Source organism: Callithrix jacchus, chromosome 8, assembly GCF_049354715.1.
Source record: "Callithrix jacchus isolate 240 chromosome 8, calJac240_pri, whole genome shotgun sequence".
Taxonomy (NCBI): Eukaryota; Metazoa; Chordata; class Mammalia; order Primates; family Cebidae; genus Callithrix; species Callithrix jacchus.
In genome coordinates, this window is record NC_133509.1 from 102578372 (window position 1) to 102595920 (window position 17549).

A 17549-nucleotide genomic window follows, 5' to 3' on the forward strand; every position below is an offset into this window, starting at 1 on the left:
GTATAAGCTATCACAAGTGCTATGAAGGAAATGCACAGAGCTTGTTATAAAGGTATATAATGGGGACCCACTTGGTCTGGGAGGTTGGGAAAAGCTTCTGAAAAATGCCACATGTCCAATGTCTATCTGCCTCCATTTGGGTTAAGAGAGAGAGATTTTCTGGATTGCCACAGTGTAGTCCTGTCAGTGAAAATCAGTCATTACAGGAATGTGCACTAAATAGTCACTTTCTTACTGGTAGGGTCTAAAGCCACAGGACTGCATTCTTGCTTTCCTATTTCTTACAGTCCCTTGGAGATTGGTTGAAGTCAGAAGCACCTCAGCTTGGAGACTAGAGGTTTCAGAATGCTGTTTCCAAGACTAGGAGAAAACCACCTGCTCCCCATTCCCCTAACAGAGCAGCCAGGGCTGGCCTCTATTCTGTAGCACAGAGCTTTCCATCCAGTGTGCTGTGGCAGCATGGGTTCTCAGGACACCAAGAGAAAGATCACCTCTGCCTTTGAGATGGTCAGTAGGTGGCCAGAGCCCCAAGGCCAAGTGTCTCCTTTCACAAGTAGCTTTGTCTATTTACTGCATACACCATACAAATACGATCTTTGTTTCCTTTTTTTTAAAGAAAGAAAAAAAGGAGTGAAGGAGAGAAAGAAAGACGAAGAAAAAGAGGGAGAGAAAACGGGAATGTAGCTTTATTCTAAAAATGGGTATTAATAATGGCCGATCAATATTTTGTGTATTTAAGGTGGAGAATGTATATTTTTTGTATTTAAAATGGAGAGCTCTATAAATATTTATTGAGTTTACTTGTTCTGAATCTGAGTTCAAGTCCTGGATGTCCTTATTAATATTCTGTCTTGTTGAGTCTAAATCTCTTTATGAGTCTTATGTATCTGGGTGTTAGGATCATTAGCTCTTATTGTTGCATTGATCCTTTTACCACTATATCTTTGTTGCTTTGAAATCTATTTTATCAGATGCGAGAATTGCAACTCCTGCTTTTTATTTATTTATTTATTTTTGCTCTCCATTTGGTTGGTAAATCTTTCTCCATCCCTTTGTTTTAAGTCTTTGTGTATCTTTGGATGTGAAATGGGTCTGGATGTAGCATACCGTTAGGTTTTGGCTGTATCTTTTGATTGGGGGATTTAGTCGACTTAAATTTAGGATTACTGCCATTTGATGTTAACTGGCTATTTTATCCATTCGTTGATATAAATTCTTCTTTATGTTGATGCTCTTTACTTTTTGGTATATTTTTAGAAAGGCTAATACTGGTTGTTCCTTTCTATGTATAATGCTTCTTTCAGAAGCTCTTGTAAAGCAGGCCTGGTGGTAATAAAATCTGAGTACTTGCCTGTTCATAAAAGATTTTATTTTTCCTTCAATTGTGAAGCTTAGTTTGGCAGGATATGAAATTCTGGGCTGAAAGTTCTGTTCTTTAAGGATGTTGAATATTGGCCCCCATTCTCTTCTGGCTTGTAGGGTTTCTGCTGAGAGATCTGCTGTAAGTCTAATATGCTTCCCTTTGTGGGTAACCTGACCTTTCTCTCTGGCTGCCCTTAGTATTTTCTCCTTCATTTCAACCCTGGTGAATCTAATGATTATGTGCCTTGGGGTTGCTCTTCTTGAGGAATATCTTTGTGGTGTTCTCTGTATTACCTGGGGGTTGAATATTGTGCTGCTTTGCTAGATTGGGAAAGTTTTCCTGAATAATATCCTGAAGAGTATTTTCCAGCTTGGATTCATTCTCTTCGTCATATTCAGGTACACCTATCAAACGTAAATTAGGTCTTTTCACATAGTCCCATATTTCTTGGAGACTTTGCTCATTCCTTTTTGTCCTTTTTTCTCTATTCTTGTCTTCTCGTTTTATTTCATTAAGTAGGTCTTCAACCTCTGATATCCTTTCTTCTGCTTGAACAATTCGGCCATTCAAACTTGTGCATATTTCACTAAGTTTTTGTGTTGTGTTTTTCAACTGTGTTAGTTCATTTATATTCCTCTCTATATTGTCTATTCTTGTTAGCATTTCGTCAAACCTTTTTTCAAAGTTCTTAGTTTCTTTACATTGGGTTAGAACAAGTTCTTTTAACTCCCAGAAGTTTCTTATCATCCACCTTCTGAAGCCTACTTCTGATAATGGCACACAGTCCTTTTCCATCAGGGCTTGTTCCATTGCTGATGAGGAACTGTAATCCCCTGTAGAGGGAGAGGGGTTCTGATTTTGGGTATTCTCAGCCTTTTTAGGCTGGTTTCTTCCCTTTGTTACAAATTTATCCATCTGTCGTCTTTACCATTACCACCTTTCTAGTTGGGTTTCTGAGTGGATGCCCAGTTTATTGATTTCCAGCGCTGGAAGCCGAACAACCCACTGCGCCGGCCAAAACAGTAGCGATAAGACTGACGGTGCTCTTCTGCCCGGGAATCTCCTCCCGTTTACTCTGCACGAAGAGCTGCCATGCCGAGGCACCGGCAAAACCACTGTGCAGGCCACAAGAGTCGCGCTGGCGACCCGTGGGGCCCCTCCACTGGGAATCTTCTGGTCCATGAGCAATGAAAATTCGTCTGAAAGTGTGGTATCCTCTCGTTCTGTGCACTTTCACTGGGAGCTACAATCCCGGACTATTAGTGATCAGCCATCTTGGATCCTCTCTTTTTTTTTTTGTTTGAAACAAACCATCTTTGTTACCTAAGATCAGGTGGCTGGAAATCACTGCCTAGCAGATCCCTGGATGTGCCTTCTTTCTCAGAAAGTTCTTACAGTTCAAAATCTCTAACTGTGGACATATCTGAAGGGTTGTTTCTGTTTCCCTAGCCTGCCCAGCTGTCTTCCAAGGAGAATGCTCTAGTGTGGATTGCTGTGAATGAGGATGGCGTCAGCATCCTGGACCACAACACTATGGTATGAAAGGATGCCGGCTGCTCCCTGACCCCTCCTCTTCCTTAGCATGGTGTTTTCTTCTCTGTGGACTCAAAAGCCTGAACCCAATGACCACGGTTGCCCTAGCCCCACTCCTGCCCTAGCCCCACTGTCCTCTAGTCTAGACACTGTTTGTAGACATTCAAGACAGAGATCTCCAAATTATGACCACTTGGGAGTTCTTTCCTGGTTAAGGCTGCCTGTGCCTAGAAGAGACGGGGGTGCTGGTGCCTAACTCAGGGGACAGGTGGAAAGTTTCCCCAGAACTGACTGGTTCCTTTTCACAGCAAGTGCACATCACTTACCCCTACTCTTCAGTGACAACCTTTGGTGGCTGCAGGGATGACTTCATGCTTGTGATTAGATCTATCCCAGACCAGAGCTCTGGAAAAAGCCACATTGAGAAGTTGATCTTTCGGATGGCTGCTGCCAAGGTAGGTCTGATAGCTGCTAAACGTTCTACTCTGGTAAGATGTGGTGGGCGTGGAGCTTAGAAAGGAAACTGGGGTTATGCTAGTGCTCTACAAGGGCCCTGCCCAGATAGAAGTGTGGGCCTTACCTGTAATTAGTATTCTAAATGGTTCAGGTGGTGTTGCATCTCAATATCACTGTTCAGCTAGTAGGTAAAGGAGCATATTTGGAGGGACCTAACTCTGGCATTGCTACTGTTATGCTATTCACTTTTTCTTTTTTATTCTCTCAAGCACCAGCATCATGCATTCCTCAGTTGGGTGCTTACCTGCTCTATTCTCTTCCTTGCAGCAGACCTCGAGGCAGGGCAGCTTCCTCATTATGGTGCTATCATGTTACCCCGGGGTTCTGCTACAAAATGGGACAGTCCCACAGTGCTCCCTCTTCCTTGTCATGGGGAAGACAGCAAAAAGACCTCTTTTGCTTTAATGACTTTGTTCTATTCAATACAAGAAATGTTGACCAGCAAAAATAACAATTACAAAGGCTTAGGAACCTAAGTTCTGATTTATTGTTCCTGACTCCCCTGTGACTCACTGGAAAGCCCACTGTTCCCCACTTTTTAATCCTAAAGTTACAGTTTGCCAAACCTACTCCTTCTTTAATACCACCCTGCCAAAGGAGAGGATCTACAGATCCCTTTCTCAAGAAGGCCCCCTTCCCTGGTTGTAGAGCTAACCAGAGCAGAACACAGGGCCTCCTTTTCTCAGAAGGGCACTGTGCATCTCAGAGGATCTCCAGACCAACAAAGGTCCACGTCACTAGGCCTCTGAACTGCACAGTCATGATTCTCTTTGGATATTTTCTCCCAGGTGGGTATTTTAAAAGATTAAATAAACTGAGGCCCAGGAACTCAATATAAGAGCGAGTAAGTAAGAAAGCCAGGATTCAAGCTAAAAGTAGTTAATTCTTCCACATCTCTGACCTCCTTTTAGATTGCAGAAGCTACCTTCATCATGGCCAGCTATATGAACCATTGCTCTACAACTGTGAACCCACCCACCCACCCACCTGGAGCCCGCCAGCTGTGGGAACTGGATGGACGACAGTTCTTTGCTTCTGTTTCCTGTGCTACCAAGGGGCCAACGTTGCTGTGAATATCTCTCCTACTCCATTCCCCACCACCACTAGTGCCTCTGGATTTAGAGATACATATCTTGGGGTATGATACTACTGTGATGGGTCTAACAGCCCCCACCACTCTTGTTCTGTGAAATGTGCATTTTAGTGTCTGTGAAGCCTTTATTCTCTAGGTGCTTTATAATGTTTCAGGGCCCAGCTTTTTAAAATCCAGATCCAGTGTTAAAACCACTTATTCCTTTTTTTGTAAGAATGCTACCTGATTCTATAGACAGGGGTGATCCACTGTTACTGAGGGCATCAGTGCTATAAGTTAAGGCTTTCTGAACTGATACTCTCAAGGAAGCTTTTTTTTTTTTGGAGGAACAGGGGAGGATAGAGTCTATGTTGCCCAGGCTGGAGTGCAGTGGCGCAATCTTGGCTCACTGCAACCTCCACTTCCCAGGTTCAAGCAATTCTGCCTCAGCCTCCTGAGTAGCTGGGATTGCAGGTGTGCACCACCATGCCTAATTTTTGTACTTTTAGTAGAGATGGGGGTCTCACCATGTTGGCTAGGCTGTTCTCAAACTCCTGACCTCAGGTGATCCACCCATTTTAGCCTCCCAAAGTGCTGGGATTACAGGCGTGAGCCACCGCGCCTGGCCTGGAAGCTAATTTTTTAATATTGTATATGGTCTTATTTATACTTGAAGTTTTCTGAATGTCGCTAAACAGAATAGGACTAAAATTTCCAATTCTCCTGCACTCTGACAGAAGCCTAGAACTATCTAAACTGTACTGCCTTTCCCAAATGGGAAAGGTGCTGACAGAGTTGGAGAAAAAAGAATAGACTCACTTTCCCCATTATTGGTATGTAGGCATTGGTACTGCCCCTTCCCCATGCTAAGATTCAAGCTCTTTCTCTCACACTGGACTATAAGCCAAACCCATGCAATGTGCAAACAAGGGCAGGGGGTAGTTCCAATCTGACCTCTCCCTGTCTCATTTTAATGACTGGACAGGGCTCAGTGAAGGCTGTGTTCACTACTGTGGGCCACCATTTGTTTCCTTGCTCTTGTAAAAGACCAAGCAAATGCACTCTGCTTTTTGCTGCTATAAGACCACAAAAATGAGTCAGAAACACAGAAGACTATTTCAGGCATGTGGGCCTGGATATGCTCCTTGAGACTTCTGGCAAACTTCTGCTGGGAATTAGTTTGAGGGCGAGGATACATATGTGATAGTCGCCCTAGCCTAAGAGTAATAGCTAAAAGAAATAAAAAGTTTCTTTCATCTTTTGCCTTACTGATAACACCATAGCCCTTCTCAATTCAGATCTTCTGATTGAGTGCAGAGGAGACTATCTACACCTTCCCCTAACAAAAACAAAACGAAAGAGTTCATACTCTGATTTTCCAACATCTGAGAAACTGAGTTCTATTTCATAGCTCTAAGGCAGCCTTACTATCTGTCAATAAAGTGCTGAAAACTGTTTATTTAGCAGTAGCATCCAAAACCAAGCCTTTAGCCAATAATATCTGCATATTGTGCACAGCAAAAACTGTGAGGCCAGGACTAGTTTATCTGAACGCCTCAGCTGCTTTCACCCTGTAAACTGACAAGCATGATGAAAAAAGCAGCACATCCAAGTCTCTGCCTCTTTTAAATGTACTTGACTTTGCAAGGCAAGTAGTTGTACAGTCATTTCTAGTCACACCCTTTACCCCAGGATTTGGGGATTTAGCTGAGACATTTCTACCTCGAACAAGTCACATGTACTACAGGTTCCTGAACAATTACTGCAGGGCTGGTGATAGACATAACGGCTCTGGTTTTGTAATATCTTGGGTGTCTCTAAGGCCAATAAGAACAACATTATCTACCCAGAGAAAGAATAGTAGGAGCCCGAAGAAAGAGTAAACAAGAAAGGAGCTGTGTTCACACTGAATCTGTGGTCAGTCTGTTTCCCCCACCCTCTCTCCACCCCATCTCCACCCCAACCCTTCAGGAATCCTCTTTTAGTTTACTGATTTTATACAGAAGAAACTGCCTTAGAAACAAAGGATTCAATGATTTGCTTATTTATTCTTTGTTAACATGGAGTCCCATGTCTGAAAACCAAAGTCAAATTTCTGTCTGGCCTTTTGTCTCATCCCTCTTGGCAAAAGTATCTTTTAAAATGATTTTTTAAATGCTGAGTAACAGAAAAGTATTAATGTGCTTGACACCATGACTGAAATGCCATGATCTTGTTTGTCAATAAAAAGCAGCTATCCATGAACCAGGTAACTTGTTTCAGAAGGAGATCTGTTTATTAAGAGAGTCGTAAATAAGCCCTGTAGAGAACACAGGTGCTAGGTTGACAGACTCGTCTTTTGTAGGACATTCCTTCCTGCTAACCAGTACCAGATGGGCTTGATTTTTTTTTTTTTTGTAACTTGACACAGGGGTACTATGTAATTGGTAAGTATACCTTTCTCAAGACAGTTGATGGTAGTTTCCTGTTTTACTTCACAAACATTAACACAAAGTAAACCTGAATATGCTTAGCAATTTCACAAAGTGCTTTGCTGACATTACTTTTGACATACTGTGTCAAAATTCTTAAGGTCTCCCCTCCTTTGGTAAAGTAGGCAAAACCTTACAAGGAAAACACTGTAATACACAGAAGTACATTGAGTTAGATTTCCAGTCACCTGCTCTGTGGCTCTGAGATGCACTACATCCATACTGGTTCCTAGGACTGTGTCCACCTGATGGTTTAAAGTATGGAAAACCAGCCACTATGGCTTAAAAGTCATCTCCTTTGAAAGACAATCCTGGCCTTCTGAATGCTGGGCCTCATGGATTTGTAGATGTGGCTTTCTGCTGTGCCAGGATCTCCTGGCAGCTCCTGTATACTTCAATCAAGCAGTCCAGCCGGGGCTTGGCACTCTGAATTCCAAAGGGGAGATATGCAGAGTCAAGGTGAATGTGAGAGAGAACAGTGGTGCTGCATCCACATGCAACTTTTCTTTTTTTAGACATAGTCTTGCTCTATCCCCCAGGGTGGAATATAGTGGCACAATCTCAGCTCACTGCAACCTCTGCATCCTGGGTTCAAATGATTCTTGTGCCTCAGCCTCCCAAGTAGCTGAGACTACAGGCACAAACCACCATGCCCAGCTAATTTTTGTATTTTTAGTAGAGACTGGGTTTCACCATGTTGGCCAGGCTGCTCTTGAACTCCTGGCCTTAAGTGATCTGCCTGCCCTGGCCTCCCAAAGTGCTGGGATTAGAGGCATGAGCCAAGGTGCTGGGCCCACATGCAATTTCCATCTCTCATCCACATCAAGGGGTATAAATAGCACAGCAGTGAGCTCGGTGAGTTAAGTTCAGGCCTCAGGGCACCTTGCTGGGAAGAGTCCCAGCTAGCTCACAGCCCAGCTTGTGAATTGTGTGAGGTGAGAGATCAAATGATAGCTTTTTAATCTGTCTAAATTTCATGAACTCCATCTCTAAGAGTAAGCAAGAGGAAAAATAAAATGGACCCTTGAGAAATACAACAAGTTGTAAAATAGCCCTCAAAGACAAGAAGGGCAGTTTAATATGTAAATATTGAAAAATGCTTTGTACAATGAAATGTAACACAACCGAAATTAAAAGAAAAACCACAGAATGGAAAAAATATATGTGAAAGTATATTTAATAAAAGTATACTACCCAAAATATATAAAGAATTGTTAAAAATATTAAAAAATCTATACAAATATATAATGTTCAGTTTCTACCTGACTAACAGAGAAGATAGGTAGTTTAAAATAAGAGGAAATATTGATAGGTAATACAAGGAAATATAAAAAGCCTATCATTTAAAAAGATACAAATTCACCTACTTTAAAATGCCTTTACCTACATATTAAGCTAACAAAGCTAAATTCGCTATTGGACCAGATGGTAGAAAAACAAGTACAAAACCCCCAAGTATGGTAAAGTTGTCCAATCTCTGGAGCCGAATCTTAAACACTAGAAATCTATAACACTAGAAATCTTAAACACTAGAAATCTATATAATCTATTCATAAGATTTAATAAAATAATTTTAAATTATAATGCAAAATAATTTTTTAGCTTAGCTATCTTAAGCCCTTTATGAAAAAGGTCAGTTTGGCAGGGTTAACTATATACATAAATATGCACATAAATAACTACCTATAATTTATTATCATGTTTGTATAATTTTAGTTTTGTTTTTTGAAATAGAGTCTTGCTCCAGGCTGAGTGCAGTGGCATGATCACAGCTTACTGCAGCCTCTACCTCCTGGGCTCAAGCAATCCTAACTCAGCTTCCCAAGTAGCTGAGACCACAGATGTGCGCCACTATGCTCAGCTAATTTTGGTATTTTTGTAGAGATGGGGGTTTCACCACGTTGCCCAGGCTGGTCTTGAACTCCTGAGCTCAAGTGATCTGCCTGCCTCAGCCTCCCAAAGTGTTGGCATTACAGGCATGAGGAGCCACTGCACTCAGCTGATAAGTGTTTTTTATAAGAGCAAAACAAAAAAACCCAGGCATGATTGTAAAAACTAGCAAGAGTGGCTAAACTGTTGTTTCAATATATTATACAATATAATTATTTAAAATAATAAATATAATGGCCTTTGTAGGATACATACATATTAATTTACAAAGACACATAATAGTGTACAGTGTGAATATATCAATGACCTCTATCTGAAAAACTGTACATAGTAGACTGACAGAGTCAAAGTAGATGAATGGCGATTTGTAGGTAGAAGTTGCTATATATTTGATTGTTTTCTTAAAATGTGCACAAGGCCAGGTGTGGTGGCTCATGCTTGTAATCCCAACACTTTGGGAGACCGAGGCAGGAGAATTACTTGAACTCAGGAATTCAAGATCAGCCTAGACAACATGGCAAGACCATCTCTATTAAAAATTTAAAGATTAGCTGGGTGTGGTGGTGCACACATATAGTTCCAAGTACTTAGGAGGCTGAGACAGGAGGATTTCTTGAGCCTAGGAGGTGGAGGCTGCAATGAGTTGGCGATCACACCACTGCACTCCAGCCTGGGGGACAAAGTGAGATTCTGTCTAAAATAAAATAAAATATACATTAATTAATTAATAATTTTTTCAAGGACTATATTTGCCTCAGAAAGGAACTTCTCAACTGAAATCCTAATTCTCACTCAAAACAGCTGTCAGGTATCTTCCAATACTCTGACAAAAGGAATTTACACTCCTACTGAAAAGGTTGAGGATTAATTGGAGAATGGTAAAAGTGTTCTATGCTCACCTGGAAGATGGGTACTACTTGTGATATCCCATGTGGTTCCACTGGATCCTTCAGTAAGATGCAGAGGTAATAAATCACCTTTTGCTATAAGAAAATAAATAGCAAGGTCTAAGTGAAAATCATTTTGCATTCTTTTTTTCCTTTTTTTTTTTTTTTGAGATGAAGTCTCACTCTCTTGCCCAGGCTGGAGTACAGTGGCACGATCACGGCTCACTGCAACCTCTGCCTCCCAGGTTCAAGCAATTTTCCTGCCTCAGCCTCCTGAGTAGCTGGGATTACAGGTGTGAGCCACCACACCTGGCTAATTTTTTATATTTTTAATAGAGACAGGGTTTCACCATGTTGGCCAGGCTGGTCTGGAACTCCCAACTTCAGGTGATCCACCCACCTTGGCCTCCCAAAGTGCTGGGATTACAGGTGTGAGCCGCCGGACCTGGCCACATTCCTTTTTCCTAAGGGAAGGCTCAACGCTTTTTCATAAATGGTTATCTCTAAGTAGTAGAACACTTGATAGCTTTTGAAGTGGGAGAAAAGTATATTCTCATTCTTTAAATGAAAAAAGGGGGCCGGGAGTGGTGGCTTACGCCTGTAGTCCCAGCACTTTGGGAGGCCAAGGCGGGTGGATCATGAGATCAAGAGATCGAGACCATCCTGGTCCAACATGGTGAAACCCTGTCTCTACTAAAAATACAAAAAATTAGCTGGGCATGGTGGCGTGTGCCTGTAATCCCAGCTACTCAGGAGGCTGAGGCAGGAGAATTGCCTGAACCCAGGAGGCGGAGGTTGTGGTGAGCCGAGATCGTGCCATTGCACTACAGCCTGGGTAACAAGAGTGAAACTCCGTCTCAAAAAAAAAAAAAAGAAAAAAGAGAGCCAGGCGTAGTGGCTCAAACCTGTAAACTAAACACTGGGAGGCCACAGCAGGAGGATGTCTTGAGCCCAGGAATTCAAGACCAGCCTAGGCAACATAGTAAGACTCCATCTCTACAAAAAATAGAAAAAACGAACTAAGCATGGTGGTACGCGCCTGTAGTCACAGCTACTTGGGATGCGGAGGTGGGAGGATGGCTTAAGCCTGGGAATTTGAGGCTGCAGTGAGCTGTGATCATGCCACTGCACTCCAGCCTGGGCAACAGAGTGAGACCCTGTCTCAACAAAATAGAAAAAAGAAAGAGAAGGAAAAAATGCCAGTGATAATTTTGAAGATAAAGTTGAAATGTTAATTCCCTATCCATGAAAGCCTGCTGCATCTCTTTAAAAATAAAGCAATTTTGGCCGGGCGCGGTGGCTCACGCCTGTAATCCCAGCACTTTGGGAGGCCGAGGCGGGTGGATCACAAGGTCAAGAGATCGAGACCATCCTGGTCAACATGGTGAAACCCCGTCTCTACTCAAAATACAAAAAATTAGCTGGGCATGGTGGCGCATGCCTGTAATCCCAGCTACTCAGGAGGCTGAGGAGGGAGAATTGCCTGAACCCAGGAGGCGGAGGTTGCGGTGAGCCGAGATCGTGCCATTGCACTCCAGCCTGGGTAAGGAGAGTGAAACTCCATCTCAAAAAAATAATAATAAAAAAAAATAAAGCAATTTTACCTTTTTAATGTCCACCATCACAGCAATCTCAGAAATTTTTCTTCCAAATTCCAACTTAAGGGCCCAAATCAGCTGAATGTGGTAGCTTACTTTTCACTTTTGTTAAATGTATTTTATTAAATGTGCCAGCCGAAAAGAAAACTCTAGTACTATAAGTAGTAGAGCAGAGGGCCTTCATGTTTAATTCTGTGACATTAAGTACTTTAGGTATTTAGGTATTAAGTTTAGATCTGGGAACATCCCTTGGGCTGGCTACCTCCTCCAGAGAGGCCTGTAATACTTACCTCTTAAATACTTACCATGTAAATAGCCTCATTGATGACAATATCCTTGACCTTGCCCATCTCTATGAAGGTAGTACTTTCTTTGCCTGAAGCATAAGATGAAGTCATCTGAATGCCAAGGGAATCAATGATTAACAGAGTCTCCTGGTCAATCTTTACAAAATGGAGATAACCAAGCAGACCTAAGAGGGTGATGAAGATGGCAGCAGAGAGGATCATGCTGTTCTGAAGAGAGAGCCAGATACAGGCAGTAAGATTACCAAGTGGTCCTCTGCATATACCTGTGCTGTACAAGTCAACTCCAGGCAAATGAAGAAAAAGGCCTTTCTTCGATTGTCAGATGAGGGGAACATGCATGGAGGAAAAGGAAATTGCTTTTATTTGGGTTCTGAGGTGCTATGAAAGTATACAGTGAAACAGATCCAGACAACACATGGATAGGTCTGGGGAAAACTTCCATCAGCAAAATGTCCATCATCACAGCAATCTCAGAAATTTTTCTTCCAAAATTCCAACTTAAGGGCCCAAATCAGCTGAATGCTGTAGCTTACACCTGTAATTCCAGCTACTAGGGAGGCTGAGACAAAAGGATCACTTGACCCAGGAGGTCAAGGCTGAAGTGAGCTATGATCATACAACTGCACTCTAGCTTGGAAACCAGAATAAGATACTGCCTGTTTAAAAAAAAGGATCCGGCCAAGCATGGTGGCTCATGCCTATAATGCCAGCACTTTGGGCAGTTCACAGGTCAAGAGATTGAGACCATCCTAGCCAACATGGTGAAACCCTGTCTCTAACTAAAAATACAAAAATTAGCTGGGCGTGTTGATGCACACCTGCAGTCCCAGCTACTCGGGAAATTAAAGCAGAAGAATTGCTTGAACCTGGGAGGGAGAGGTTGCAGTGAGCTGAGATCACGCCACTGCACTCCAGCCTGGTGACAAAACGACACTAGTCTCAAAAAAAAAAAGGACCAAATATTTTCCTTTCACTCTTTCAGCAGAGTACAAGAGGGAGTTATGTCCTGATAAACTCATTGTAAGATGAAAATGCATTTAATACTGAGTTCTAGCACTAAATAAATTAAAATTTAAAAATGCATTTAATATACCTAACCTATCAAACATCAGTGCTTAGGCTAGCCTACCTTAAATGTGCTCAGAACACTTACATTAGCCTACAGTTGGGCAAATCATGTAACGCAAACCTTGTTTTATAGTAACATGGAAAATCTTATGTAATTTATTCAATGCTGTACTTAAAGTGAAAAACAATGTTTGTATGGGTACTTTAAGTATAGTTTCTACTGACTGTGTATTATTTCTATATCACACTAAAGTAAAAAAATCTAAATCAAACCATCGTAAGTCAGGAACCATCTGTATATGGTGCAGAATCACAGACTGAACAATTATGAAGTGCTTAGCACAGTGTAGCAGATACTAGGCTTGCCTAATAAACAGCCACCCACCCACCCCAATTGAACTAGGGAGTGAATCATGATTGGTTCCCAGTCCTGTGACACAACTCTGCCAATGAGATGTGAGGGGAGATCTGCTGGAGGGGCTTCTGGAAAACTTGAGTTCACCTTTAAAAATCTACAGAAGGGAAGTTCCCTTCATCGTGAGGTTTACACACCTGGAACTACTATGGCCTCTGCCAGACCCAGTGGAGAGCTAGAGGATGCTAAGGGTGGAAGTGCAGTTTCTGTACTTGGAGGACCAAATGGAGGACAAGTAGAGTACATAAGGGTGTCAGCAGTAAGATTACAAGAGCCAGAATCAAATGAGTCTCTATGTGAACTCGGGAGCCCTCCTACCTTATGACTTCTTAATAGAAAAGGTCCTTATCTCTTAAGGTTATTTTAGTTGTTCTGTGACTTACAGTTGACTAAGTGATGTGTTAAGGGCTCAAAAAATGGTGTTTATTATTTATTCCCTTGATTCTAAGACAAATGTACAATCTTTAACATTTCTGAAGTTAAAATGTGTTTTCCTATTGGTGTGTTTCTTTCATGTGGCATTATTTTATCTTTTTTTCCCCAGAAGCTATTATTTAGAAGGCTGGCACAGGAAAAAAAATTATTGATGACATAAAATCAAAGAAATCTGGTAATTTTGGACTGCATTCCTGGAGGGCAGGAAATGTCTTATTATTCTTTGAACTGACAAGATGCCCTCCTTTGTCTACCTCTAGTCAGGCTCCTCTAAGCCCTCTAGGCTCTGACCTTGACATCTTTGTTGGGCCTGCACTGCCCACCAAGCTGTAGCAAGCGTCTTGCTGAATCAGTTTAGAAAGAACTCCTACCTTGGTATTTGATCAGCCTGGCCTGCCTTCAGCAAGAATCCTGTCAAGTCAGTTTAACCAGAATCCCACCTTGCCCCTGATGTTTCCTTTGAGTAATTTTCTGTCCACTGACTCCCACCCTGCTCCTTGACTATAAATCTCCACTTGTTCATGCTGTATTCAGAACTGAGGAATCTGGAATTCTCTACTGAAGTCTCTTTTCCCCTACTGTAGTTGTTCCTGAATAAAATCTATTTTTTACCTCTTCAACTACTCACTAGCTCTGGTTTTCTTTGATGGTCTCTTTCTACTTCCTTATACTTCCCACTACTTAACCCATAGTGTTATATCAGGGATCTGCAAACATTTGGACCTGTGGTCTGGTTTTCTCTGGCCCATCTCAAGCAAAAAATGATTTTTAAGTTTTTACAGGGCTATAGAAAGAAAGAAAAAAATATTATAAGACAGATCCACAGAACCTGCTATATTTACTATCTAGTCTTTCAAAGAAAATGTTTGGGCCAGGCATGGTGGCTCATGCCTAGAATCCTCACATTTTGGGAGGCCAATGTAGGGAGATTGTTTGAGGCTAGGAATTCAAGACCAGCCTGGGCAACATAGTGAGACCCCATCTCTACAAAAAATACAAAAATCGGCCAGGTGTGGCAGCATACACCTGTAGTCCCAGCTACTCAGGAGGCTGAGAAAAGAGGACCACTTGAGTCCAAGAGACTGAGGCTGCAGTGAGGGTATTCATACCACTACACTCCAGCTTAGGAAACAGAGTGAGAACCTGCCTCAAAAAAAAAAAAGAAAGAAACAGTTTGCTGATCTCTGTGCTATGTGTTGATTGATGAATGGAGGATTCAGTACTGGTTCTCTGATGATCCAAAAAGATCTAATTTTGCAATTAAGATTAATTGCACTGAATAAGCATTATGAAGAATGGAGAGGAATACAATTCAGCCCTAACCCTTACAGATTTATTAAAGGCAAGATTAATACATAGAAAATATTCTGGAGGATACTCTGATACTGACTACAAGTACCAAAGGAAAAGTTTTTTTTTTTTTTTAAATAAAAAAGAAAGAAAAAGATATAAAAACACACAAGAATATATCCCATCACATCCAAGGAAATAGGATTTTAATTGGTGCAGGGGAGGTGGTGGTTAGTGGCCAATCTAATTAGTTGAAAGGGAAGGGAGAAGAACATTCCAGGGTGGAATAAACAAGGGAACAACCTGGAACTTTAATAGAACTGTGAACTCAAAAACATGAAGGGATTAAGGACAGTAAATCCTTAGGGATTTGATCCACGTCAGTTTTCCAGTGAAAGCAATCCATGCCTAAAACTTCATTACTACCTGCATTTTTTTACTTCATTTTTCTGTATAGAATTCAAACAATTCAATATTCATTTGAGTTGGTATTAAGCTGTATGTTTGAATGAATTCCTTCAATCAGATTTCTTCTCATTCCAGATATGCACTACTCTCATAAAGTTTTGAATAGGAAAGGTAAGAAATTTTGGCACACAGAGCCCTTAGGAAGTGTTGCAGTAGAGTTTAAAGGAAGATGAGGTCACTAAATCCCGGGCATTTGATAGGGGTGAGCAGAGTACACCAGGATAAGAGACATAAGTACAGAGGGGACCTGGCATAAAAGCAGGCTTTTGTTTTTAAATTTTGCCTAAGATCAGCTATACAATGGTATAAAGGAAAAAAAAGGGTCTTGGAGTCAAAGAGCCCTGGGTTTGAAGCCCAGATCTGCCATTTACTGCTTTGAGACTTTTGGTAATCATTATTCTTTGTAAGCCTTGGTTTTCTTCATTCTAGGCTGAAGTAAAGAATTTAGTAAAGCATCCGGCACTCAGTGGGCATTTAATAAATATCTATTTCCTCCTCCTCCTCCTCACATGACCACATACATAGGCTATAACAACTCAGGCTAGTACTAAAATTCAACTATACTATATTTTAAATGTTGGGGGTGCTGTCAAATCAATTTAATCATCATTTTAACTGACTTATGAACAAATTTTTTTTTTTTTTTGAGACAGAGTCTTCCTCTGTCGCCAAGGCTGGAGTGTAGTGGCACGATCTTCGCTCACTGTTACCTCTGCCTCCTGGGTTCAAGTGATTCTCCTGCCTCGGTCTCCCAAGTATCTGGGACTACAGGCATGCGCCACCACACCCAGCTAATTTTTGTATTTTACAAATACAAAATACATGGTGATAAAAATACAAATACATAGTGAGACACGGTTTCACCATGTTGGCCAGGCTGGTTTTGAACTCCTGACCTCAAGTGATCCACCTGCTTCAGCCTCCCAAAGTGCTAGATTACAGGCATGAGCTACTGCACCCTGACTGAACAGACTTTTAGATAGTTTACTACAATTAGGGCAGTCTTAATTCTGCATATTTCTATGCTAAATTACCATACTGTGAAATATGCTTTGACAGCAAAAAAAAGCTAATGGATGCAGTAATGGAAACAATATCCAAGTTACAGAAATAAATAGCCCTGCTGTACTTAACTCCGATCAGATCACTTCAGGGATAATACATCCAACTCAGGCACTACATATGAAACTAGAACTCAGCCTGAAAAGGCAATTAGGATAATTCTTTTTATTTGAGAACTGTTATAAAGTTACTGCATTTAACCCTCACAATATCATGAAGCTGGTATGGCAGGCATTAATTCTATTTTAGAGATGTAGAAAATTGAGGCTCAGAGAAAACAGGAATGAATCTGGAAATTGAGCACAGATACCACACACATCCAAAATTTCAAAATCCTTTAGAAAGTACTTAAAATTGGGGGAGAGTTTGGGAGGAGGGAGGGTTAAACTGTATTGAAAAACAGATTAGGAAGAACGATAACACTATATTTATACACACAGCTACACAAGTGTACACTGTGGAGGCAAAGACAGTTTGTGGAAAACTACATAAGGTATTGTTAGCAGCACTGCCTTTGAGGAGCAGAAGTGATAGACGAGGAAGACCCACTTACTTCCCTGAACTCTTGGAATTAAATTACTACGCGCCTATATTACATAGAACACGTGGAAATTAAAGTTTTAGACCATCGTGCAAGAACTAGATGTATGCTGGGTGAACCCACCGAGCAGAGCACAGACACAGAGGGGAAATGTACTTTCCAGGAGCACACATTCACCAAACATCATTTAAAGAGCTGTCCAGCATCGGAGTGGCGTCCCCAAAACCCGTGAGTTCCCGCCCTCTGGTCCTACCACTGTAGGAGGGGCCAACCAGAGATCTGGGCTCGATCAAAGACCCCAGAGACTCTCCCAAAGCCGAACCCCCTCCTCCGAGAGAGCGGAGGGGCCGACCAGCCATTACCTCGCAGAGGCTGAAGAGTCCGTAGGCCGCCAGCCACACCGTGCAGGTGACAGCCGTAAGCGAACGCAGCGAGAGCCGAGGGCAGCTGAGGCAGAACTCCCGGCAGGACGGGGAGTAGTAGCGGCGCTGCAGGGCCAGGCGGCCGCCGCAGATATCCGAAAAGCTCCGCTCATCCTCCATGACTGGCTTGCCCCTACTAGGCGGCCCGCACTGCACCGCGTTCTTCTGCTCTCCCAGCCTCGCCAGCTCCAGACCCGCTTCCGGCAGTCG

The 17549-nt window shown here is 42.0% G+C and overlaps 2 protein-coding genes across 5 annotated transcripts in view; one reads left to right on the forward strand and one right to left on the reverse strand.

Annotated features, from left to right (window-relative positions):
- Nucleotides 1-6733, forward strand: part of PLEKHH1 (pleckstrin homology, MyTH4 and FERM domain containing H1) — a 60073-nt gene extending 53340 nt beyond the window's left edge. For both annotated transcript variants that reach the window (XM_009006213.6, XM_035260778.3), the window contains 3 exons: nucleotides 2813-2899; nucleotides 3205-3351; nucleotides 4324-6733. In XM_009006213.6, the coding sequence (XP_009004461.1) occupies nucleotides 2813-2899; nucleotides 3205-3351; nucleotides 4324-4485 (396 nt within the window). In that variant the 3' untranslated portion in view covers nucleotides 4486-6733. The remainder of the gene's footprint in view (nucleotides 1-2812; nucleotides 2900-3204; nucleotides 3352-4323) is intronic.
- Nucleotides 6513-17544, reverse strand: PIGH (phosphatidylinositol glycan anchor biosynthesis class H). Of its 3 annotated transcripts, none has more exons than XM_035260781.3 (5): nucleotides 17280-17544; nucleotides 11636-11728; nucleotides 10772-10889; nucleotides 9745-9828; nucleotides 7097-7381 (listed from the first exon to the last, which is right to left on the reverse strand). In XM_035260781.3, exons 1-5 carry the CDS (start codon nucleotides 17457-17459, stop codon nucleotides 7350-7352), a joined length of 507 nt encoding a protein of 168 aa, XP_035116672.3. In that variant the 5' UTR covers nucleotides 17460-17544; the 3' UTR covers nucleotides 7097-7349. The 3 variants fall into 3 exon arrangements, with proteins under 3 accessions (XP_002754078.3, XP_035116672.3, XP_035116670.3); XM_035260779.3 differs by having other exon boundaries at nucleotides 11636-11845; XM_002754032.6 differs by lacking the exon at nucleotides 10772-10889 and having other exon boundaries at nucleotides 6513-7381; nucleotides 11636-11845.
- Between the last annotated feature and the right edge of the window lie 5 nt (nucleotides 17545-17549).